This window comes from Trachurus japonicus, chromosome 5, assembly GCF_045865225.1.
Source record: "Trachurus japonicus isolate A0001 chromosome 5, Traja_1.0".
Lineage (NCBI taxonomy): Eukaryota > Metazoa > Chordata > Actinopteri > Carangiformes > Carangidae > Trachurus > Trachurus japonicus.
The window spans coordinates 5,171,281-5,180,799 of record NC_140911.1 but is presented as its reverse complement, the minus strand read 5'-3'; the positions used below and the strand labels follow the sequence as shown (position 1 = coordinate 5,180,799).

General features: G+C 47.5%; 1 protein-coding gene across 1 annotated transcript; it reads left to right on the top strand.

Annotated features, from left to right (window-relative positions):
• The first annotated feature begins 6,520 nt into the window (after positions 1 to 6,520).
• LOC146986870 (G protein-coupled receptor 22) lies at positions 6,521 to 9,318 on the top strand. Its single transcript, XM_085777981.1, has 2 exons — positions 6,521 to 7,342; positions 8,345 to 9,318. Exons 1-2 carry the CDS (start codon positions 6,521 to 6,523, stop codon positions 9,275 to 9,277), a joined length of 1,755 nt encoding a protein of 584 aa, XP_085634107.1. The 3' UTR covers positions 9,278 to 9,318.
• The last annotated feature ends 201 nt before the right edge of the window (positions 9,319 to 9,519 follow it).

Below are 9,519 nucleotides of genomic sequence, written 5' to 3'. Positions count from 1 at the left end.
ATAAGCTTTAAAATGAGACCCTAGTCAGAGACATACATTTGATGGTTTTCGAGATGTGGCCATTTGAATTACGATCATTCACTCTCTTATTCTGTTCTAAAACCTGAGAAAATTGCAGTTAAAGTTTTGCCAGTGACTCTGGCATCTGTTCCTGTACCACGTGATTACACACACCCTATACGGTCCCTTGTTGTCATAGAGACACCATTCAATGACCCTCGGAAAGCAGCGAATCTCACAATTCAGATGCTTTTTACAGCTCGTCTCTATCATAAACGGTTCAGAAGTTGTCATGTTTTGTAAAACATGTGCAAGCGTTGTGCCGATGCTACGTTCGGTTTAGCATTGTTGCTACGTTCAGTTAACGTCAATGCTACTCGGTTTAGCATCTGTTTCTGTACCTGTCCCTTCTTGTCATAGAGGCACCATTCAATGACCGTCGGAAAGCGGAGAATCCCGCGATTCAGATGCAGTTTACAGCTCGTCTCTATCATGAACGGTTCAGAAGATATTTCATGTTTTGCACCGAAGCAACGCTCATTTTCAGAGGGTTTAAGTTGCAAGTCAACTTTAATCATCATTTACGTGCCTTTTCTCAATTATCTGGACTGTGAAACTTTGGGAGATTGTTTTTGAATGTCATTGCTTTGAAATTAGGGTAAAAAATGTTTTTTGATTTTCTATGGGTTTTCCACGTTATCAGCTGATTATCTAAAAATAGAAAGTTGCGACATCCGACTCATTTTGATGGAACGGGTCACCCCTGAGCTCTTAGCTTGGCTCTTTAGCAGATGGCTCAATTAAAAACACTGACGCTGCCTCCAACGCTTTAAAAACCCTGTGGTTGTTCTCAGGTGGATGAAGGAGAGGACAAGTGTTGAAATGCAGCAGGTGTTCAGCGGAGGGAACGGAGCAGCTGTTTAATGCAGAGCTCAGACTGAGAGCTCAGGTACCCGCGAGAGGACGAGACAGGAGTGTGTTTGTGTGCTCCCGCGCCTCGGGCTTGTTAAATTGGCAGATCGATGACGCTTTAAATCAATGTTCCAGCAATATACCGCAAACCCCATGGAAGCCATTAGTGGATTAAGATAGACCGCTGTTCCACGCTGAGCCCCCGTTCTGCCTGCAGCTGCTTTCCACATGACAAATGGGAGGAAAAACTGTGAAATGAGACAAAGGGGAAAAGGGCAAACACGCGGGGTGAGATCAGACGCTGCGGTGGGGGGGAAAGGTTGACAGCTCGGGGTATGAGGTCGGAGCTGCAGACCAGGACACACCTGAAGCTGCTTCACTCACAGAGTCAGGGGAGGGAAGAGCTGCTCTCTTGTTTCAACCAGCACTTTATATATATGAATCCTTCGCAGGCTCAGGAGAGCGTCTGGCCGGCCGTGAATAATAACACGCTGCTGCTGCTGCACATGTAAAGCAGCCTGAGCCGGAGATGGAGATGGAGAGAGGCTGAGAGCTGCAGCAGCAGAGAGGGAGCTGCTCCTCCTCTCCGCTGCTCCTCCTCTACCGTTGTTTATGTGCCACTGTCTGTGGCTCATTGATCCATTCGTCTTCATTACGTCTCCCTGTGAGAACTATTAACTGCTGCCACCCTCAGTCGGCCGTCTGCCGTGTTGACATGCACTACACGGTCTCTGTCTCCGTTGTCCCTGCCTCCTCCTCCTCCTTCATCCTTCATCCTCGTCCTGCAGGAGGCAACAGCCACAGTTTTACTCTGCTTCACATCCTCATTAACTGGATCTGTCCGGGTTTTAAAGGGATAGTTCAACATTTTGGCAAATTGGCCCTTTGCCATAATCCCTATAGTCATAGCAGTAGGTTCGTTATCTTTAATTGTCGGTGCAAGCTATTTTTAGAACGGCGGAGCAGAGCCATGAGCTGCTCAGAGCTACGCTACGGAGGCTCATTATGGGATTTCTTGGTTTCCCTCATCAAACTCATCAAATACACAATCCAACAACTCCACAACGCTCTGGTGGACAAGTTGTTCACCACATTCACCACGCTATGAGATAATAACACAACGTTACCACACAGAGTTGTTTTAGAGGGAAATTCATGCAAAACCACTGATGCGAGTTGCGTTCAGGGACAGTTTTTCAGCAAGCAGACTCTGTATTTACTCTTTATTTACCTCGAAAACGGCTCCGTTTCGTAACGTTGTGTTACCATCTCATAGCGTGGTGAATGTGCAGGTCACAACTTGTCCACCAGAGCGTTGTGGAGTTGTTGGATTGTGTATTTGATGAGTTTGATGAGGGAAACCAAGAAATCCCATGAGCCTCCGTAGCGTAGCTCTGAGCAGCTCACGGCTCTGCTCCGCCGTTCTAAAAATAGCTTGCACCGACAATTAAAGATTAACGAACCTACTGCTATGACTATAGGGATTATGACAATGGGCCAATTTGACAAAATGTTGAACTATCCCTTTAAAGGACAATTCCAGGCAAATTCAACCTGGGGCTCTAGTTTCCTAATATTTTAGGTCTAACAGAATGAATCTGAATATTTTCTTTTTACTGTCTCCTGTTCTGCAGTAGTTGTGTCTGTCCCTGCATGGCCACAGCAGCGTAGAATGGGAGCGGACAGATCTTAGGCTCTTAATCGCATCGCATCGTGAACAGGAGTGAATCGTATCGACAGGAGCTTCAGTGTATCGTTAATGTATCGTATCGGCGGCAGCGTATCAAGATGCGTATCGAATCGGCCTCAGTGGTGGAGATATACAACCCTAGATTGTTCACTTCAAGAAAGACGACATGTTTGGAAATGGAGCTGTAATACAAAGTCTCAATCTCGTTGAGGTGTCCACTATGTTTACAGGTCGTCTGAAGCTCCCGTTTGTTTTATCAGCAAAGGAATATCAACTCGAAGGCACCACATTTTCGCAGCAGTTAAGAGTTAAATCTGGCTTTTGTTTATTTGGACGAAAACAAACCGGAGCTTCAGACCTGTAAACATACTGAGCACCTCAACATGACTCTTGTGTGAGACTTTGTTTGAAGCCATCTGATGTTGTCTGTGAAAAAAAATGGTGGTTTCATGGGATGTAAACAGCCTAAAGATCGGTCTGCTCCTATTATACGCTGCTGTAGATATTCAGATTCATTCTGTTAGACCTAAAATATTAGGAAACTAGAGCCCCAGGTTGAATTTGCCTGGAATTGTCCTTTAATTGACGTCATTAAACGTAGCAATGTCACAATTATATATTTTCTTGGTACAATTTTTGTCAGAGAAATAATCACAGTATTACGATGATCACAATTATTATGCATTATACCATGGTCTGGGTGAATCCTCGATTCTGATTGGCTGCTGGGTGTCCATTAAAAAGTGATAATGGACACCCATAAAGATGTTCCGGTAAAATAGCCTGATTACGTTCTAAATATTACTGCGCTGGCTCAAACGCTTGTTAGTAACCACGGCAACGGACACTCGGACCAAAACAACTTTTTTTCAGCGCATCACGGCACTGGAGTCTGTAAACACACCAGCGGTAAGAAGTGCACTGGACCTCTGAAAAACTTTGTGTCACGTAACATTTAAGCCGTCACCTCATCTCCCTTCACTGATCAGCTATCAGGCTGTAGCAGAGTCACTATGGCAACACGCTGCGGTCACAGCGGGTCCCTCTTGTTTTTCTCTTTTATCGCAGACGAGTTTATTACTAAATAGTCCGCTCGGCTCAGCCGCTTAAAGACGTATGATTTTAACGGTAAAAACAACATTTTAACGGTAAAAACATTCAATTACAAGTAATTGATTTAATATGTATTTATCTCGTAAGTGACCATGGTATAAGCGGGATAAGCGTCGGGCATTATCCCTTACTTGATTAATTTCACAAAACTATGAATGTGTTAAGTCAAATATAGTCAAATGCAATTATACACAAAATATTTCAAGTATCTTGTAATATATGACCAATATATTACTGTGCATTTACCTTTACTTTGGCGTATGAAGCCGAGTGGGTATCCTGCAGATGGTGATTGATATTAGACGTATTTGAAGGGAATAAATGTCTTCCTGTACCAAACTTTACCACTTAGGCACGTCTCTGTTCTGCAACTCGCACAGAACGAAAATGCGGTAACACGTCGTCGTTGTGTAACTTTGTGAATCTTTTTTTGGAAAATGGTAGTATTTAAGGAATCTTCACGACTGATTAACCGTGGCGTTTAATAGTGCGATTAATTGTGAAATCAAGTAATCGTGACATCCCTAATTAGACGTCACTGTACCGCAGTAAGAGTACAGGTGCCTCTGACTCTTATACAGATTCTTATGTTGTGTTTTATCCTGCGAGCTTCTCTTCTGACCCATATAATGTATGTTGCATAAGAATGAGTCAAACATCCTCCCACTCACGCTCGTGAGAAGCTCGGCTACGTCTGTGACAGAGCTGAGGATCGTAGAGGAAGAAGAGCCAGAGATAGATGAATAAATAAATAAATCCCCGTTGGTTTGGTTTGGTCTGCAGCCTGTTGGGGGGATTCTCTGCTTATAATGCACTCACACCTTCAGATGTGACTCTGGAGACGTCCCGCTCCCGCTCCTCTCCTCTCCTCTCTCTCAGCTGTCACCGTTGTGTATGCGAAGCATGTTTTAGTCTGACTGTGTGAGCGCAGTGAGACATCATGGGTCATCAGCAGCAGCTTGCGCTTCGCCCCATGAATCCAGTTCGAGTGCCAGGATCACTTTCACCTCGCTGTGCAGATTCATAGCTTCTCTTCACTTGTGAAATCTGACACGTTTGACTTGTACTTGTTGTGCAGGGTTATTTCTGAGTAAATATGAGACAAAACCACCCACCCAAACTGCAAAATACCTCGTATATCCTGCAAAATGAAGCACTGCAACTACAAAACTACATATGGCATTATCAAAACCAAACATTTGCAGCTAATGACACACACCAGATTGTTGTCCAACCAGCTACACGCTGTGCATAATGAAAAGCACTCTCATCCTAGTTCAAATTGTAGAGAATTCTTCAGATTGTGACACAAGTATTTGCAGATACACACACATGCTGTTGAAAAATATCAGTGCAACATATGCACAGCAGAGATATTCACATTGGAGTGAACAAAAATATGCTCACAAAACAATAAACTGAAAAAGAAAATAGCAGAAAAAATAAAGTGCTAAACAGGACTTTTGTTTTGTTTTGCAAAAAGCATTTTCTTTTTGTGAACCTAAAGATTATTTCTACGGCTTTATGATCTGATCATTGTGTTTTCCTTTTTTCTATGTTGTGTGTAATGACTGTTCAGTGGTGTTTTTCATTTTGATTGACTTGAGTTCTGATTCGACAACAATGTTTGGTTTCGAGAACAGTTTGAACTGTTTTGAGGCAATAGTTTGGTTTTTGCGAGTCAGAGGTTTTGAGTTTACAGTTTAGACAAAAGGATGGAAGGTTTCAAGAAATGTGTCTTGGCAATTGAGAAAAACTGTAGTGCTCACTTCCTGATTGAAGTGGTAACAATTAACCAGTGAGGTGTTTGGCAGGTGACACATCACACATATTGGCCAATTAGCTCATGTAGTGTCTTTTTGAATGGCAGTGTTTTAAAATGGCAAACATGTGAGTTCATGTCAGATTGTTGTGTTTTATGCAGAGAACCGTGTTCAGTGAATTTAAAAAGTGACATTTTGAATTGGAAAATGTGTGTAAAGCAGAAAATGTGTTTAAAGTTTTGGAGACTTGAGAAGAGGTTTTGCTAGGTGCTCATTCTGATTGAATTCACTTCAATGTTTACATGAAATTATATAGAAATGACTTGAGTCGTTTTCCCTTCTAGTCTAGTCGGGTTCTGGCCGAGAATTAATGCTAGTGAGCCGCGTTGAGTCTGGGCTTCAACACCCGCGGGTTCAGTCCAGTTGGATTTTAATTTTCAGTAGTTGTTTATAGTTTTGACTCTTTCATTCAAACATCTGCAAGTGAAGAGACGTCGCTACACATTTACGTCAACATGGAGCAGAAATAACAGAACCATGACAACATTCAGTTTCACCGTTTACATGACACAATTTTCAGTCCTTTTGGTTTAAGAAAAGCCTGTGGATATTCTCATTCATCCAGGTCATAGTTATCTCAAGGAAATTTCAATCGTGGTTCGATTGAAATTTCCTTGAGGTGGTTTAAGAAAGGGTTTATTCCAACTCTCTGAAACCGAGGTTTGGGCCTGTTTATTCTGACTGAGCTGTTTATATGGCGCATTTTCATTCGGTTTGGACTAGCATGTCATTTGAGTGTGTTGTTGCAATTGGATAAAACCATAATCTGCCTCTCTCTCTGTCTCTGTCTCTGTGTCTCTTCTCTGGTACAGAATCAAGCACCGATCTGGCCGACGTGACGTCCTCGCTGCTTCTGTCTCATCTGTCCCCCGGTTGGAGAAGGAAGGCGAGGAGGAGGCAGAGAGAGCAAGAGAGCATGGTCTGGTGGCGGTGCGGCCGCCGGTGTTGTTGCTATGTGTGAAGGAGAGCCGCGTCGTCGTCAATGGAGACCGAAGGCTATCGTGATCTCCTGGAGACCAGCGATGGTCAACTTGGGGGCGGGGGAGGGGTAGGGCTGCTGGATGGCGAGGCGGCGGCGGCGGACGGCTGGAGCTCGCCGTATCCGCTGGGCTTCCAGGCGTCGCTAACGGCCGTGCTGCTGCTGGAGCTGGTCCTGGGCTTCAGCAGCAACCTCACCGTCCTGGTGCTCTACTGCGCCCAGTCCAACCTGGTCGACTCCGTCAGCAACCTGGTCACCGTCAACCTGCACGTGCTCGACATCCTGGTGTGCGTGCTGTGTCTGCCGCTGACCGTGGCCGTCATCCTGTTGCCGGGCGACAGCATCGGCAGCTTGGCGACGCTGTGCTGCTTCCACGAGGCGTGCGTCACCTTCACCAGCGTGGCCACGGCCGTCAACGTGCTGGTGATCAGTCTGGACCGCTACGACATCTCGGTGCGCCCGGCGAGCCGCCTGCTGACGCCGCGGCGAGCTGCGCTGCTGCTGGCCGCCGTGTGGGCCGTGTCGCTGGCCGTCTTCTTCCTGCCCTTCCTCGAGGGAGACTTCTTCTCCTCCTCTTCCTCGTCTTCGCGGGCGGAGGACAATGGTGGCGAGGATGAGGAGCTGGAGAGGAAGAGCAGCAACGACTCTGAGCTCGCCACTGGGGAGACGCCTGTTTTCTCCTCGCTCTCGCCATCTTTGTTACCCTCCACTCACCCTCCCTCGTCACATCAACTGCCCCCGGCGTGGCAGAACCGGACCCTGCTGTGTGTGGGGGGGCAGGGCTACTACACCGGTCTCGCCATGTATTACCACCTGCTGCTCCAGGTGCTGTGCTGCTTCTTTGTGATCAATTTTATTTAATTTCATTTTCATTCGTCCATACTCCTTACTCCTCCCCCTGTCATGTCATGTCATGTCAATAAAATAAAATAGAATACACACATTGTAAATATACATTCTCAAATGCATTCAAATACATAGCCTCAAAACAGAGCTTTAAAGGGATATGCCAACATTTTTTTTCGTGTCTTGCCTCACTCCCGAGTCCATGACCAGCAGATAGACACCATCCTTTCAACTGTGCGTGCAGTAACAAGGGAGATAGAGCCGTATCGCCCGTAATTAGCTTAGCTCAAACGCTGGAAGTGTATGAGTAGTGTTAGCCTGCCTCCTACCCGAGCCGAAATCAGCAGTCAGAAGCTGGTTTCATTTTAGCTCTAAACTCTGTAAATATATCACTTTATCCACATTTCAGACATGTTTAGGTGAGAAAGTAGCCGTTTAGATCAGCAGTGTGTCGTTCATTTGTCTAAATACCAGCTGTTTACAATTTTGTTTGGACGAATTTGGCGCTACTCAAGCTAGCCGTTGTGACCAACGCACTTCCGGTTACTTTCACAAAATAAAACACCCGTTGCCCTTTACATACAGAAAACCATGACGATAGAATTTGTGCTTTTACTTTGAAACAGGAAGCTAACCTACCCTCGATGTAGCTAGCTTGAACCAAAATAAAGCGTCTTTGCTTGAACCCTCCGTTTTGACCGCCGGTTTCCGTTTAGAGTTGCTGAAGAGTTTCTCTGATGACTTTAGGTGGAGGCAGGCTAACACTACCTATACACTTCCAGCGTTTGAGCTAAGCTAACTACGGGCGATACGGCTCTATCTCCCTTGTTACTGCACGCACAGTGGAAAGGATGGTGTCTATCTGCTGGTCATGGACTCGGGAGTGAGGCAAGACACATAAAAAAAGAAAATGTTGGCGTATCCCTTCAACTTTCTCAGCTGCCGATTCCATATTCTGTATCTGTATTCTGTCTTTGCCAGGTGCCGTGCTTCTTCATCGCCGTGGCCGTCATGTTGTTCACCTACTCCCGGATTCTACAGGCGCTCAACATCCGCATCGGCTCGCACATGATGAGGACGACGCGGAAGAAGAAGAAGAAGACGGACGACGACGACGACTCCACGACGACCTGTGCGATACGCTGCAGGCGGCGGCTGAGGAAGAAGAAGAGGAAGGAGCTGAGCCTTCCCACGGACGAGGTCGTGTCCTCCAACCAGAACCAGAACCTCAGCCATCCTCCTCTCATCCCAACGTCGCCGACGCCGACGACGCCCACATCGCCGCCGCTGCAGATCTCCTCCTCCTCCGTCGCTGTCGTTCCCCAGGCGGCGGCGATGTCCGACAGCGGAGCGACGACGGTCACTACGGTCAGCACCGCCGCCACCACGCCCATCGCCACCACTCCGGCTTCTCCAACCCCGCCGCCGCCAGCCGCCTCCTCCATGGGCGTCCAGGCCTCGGTGTCGGCCATCATCGCGCTGAGGCGTGCGGTGCGGCGACACAGAGACCGCAGGGAACGCCAGCGCCGCGTGCTGAAGATGTCGCTGATCATCATCTCCAGCTTCCTGGGCTGCTGGGCGCCGCTGTCGGCCGTCAACGTGCTGATCCTGAGCCTCGGCCCCAGCGACGGCCTGGTGCGACTGCGCCTCTGCTTCCTGGCGATGGCGTACGGGACGACCATCTTCCACCCGCTGCTGTACGCCTTCACCAGACAGAAGCTGCGCCGTGCCCTCAAGACTCGCGTGAAGAAGCGGGTGGTGTCGCTGCTGCAGGTCGACCCGGCCGTCAGCGGCGGCACCGTCATCCAGAACTCCTGGGTGGACGGCGGCGGCCAGAGGAAGAGCCGCAAGCCGCGAGTAGAGGCTAGCGACGGCACCGACCGCTGTCTCACAACAGAGGCAGTGAGGGAGTGATGCCGGTCCCATGTGTGTGTTTGCATGTGTGAAAGTGTGTGTGTGTGCGTGACAACTAGGGCTGGGTATCGGTTAGGGCTGTACAGCCGGTGCACTATTTGTATTCGGATTTGGGAAGAAACCGGAGGTGGGCGCACTGACTTCAGCCGAGCTAATGCTACACCGAGCTAGCCGGCTAACTTCCGCTTTAGCGCTCAGCTAACCAGAGATGGACAGAGTACTTGACCCCAGTACTTGAGTAC

What these genes read in the sequence shown, in the direction of transcription:
- LOC146986870 (XM_085777981.1), top strand. Translation starts at nt 6,521, where the DNA reads ATGGAGACCGAAGGCTATCGTGATCTCCTGGAGACCAGCGATGGTCAA. An exon ending in ATTACCACCTGCTGCTCCAG is followed by an intron (nt 7,343 to 8,344) that starts GTGCTGTGCTGC and finishes TGTCTTTGCCAG; the next exon opens with GTGCCGTGCTTCTTCATCGC.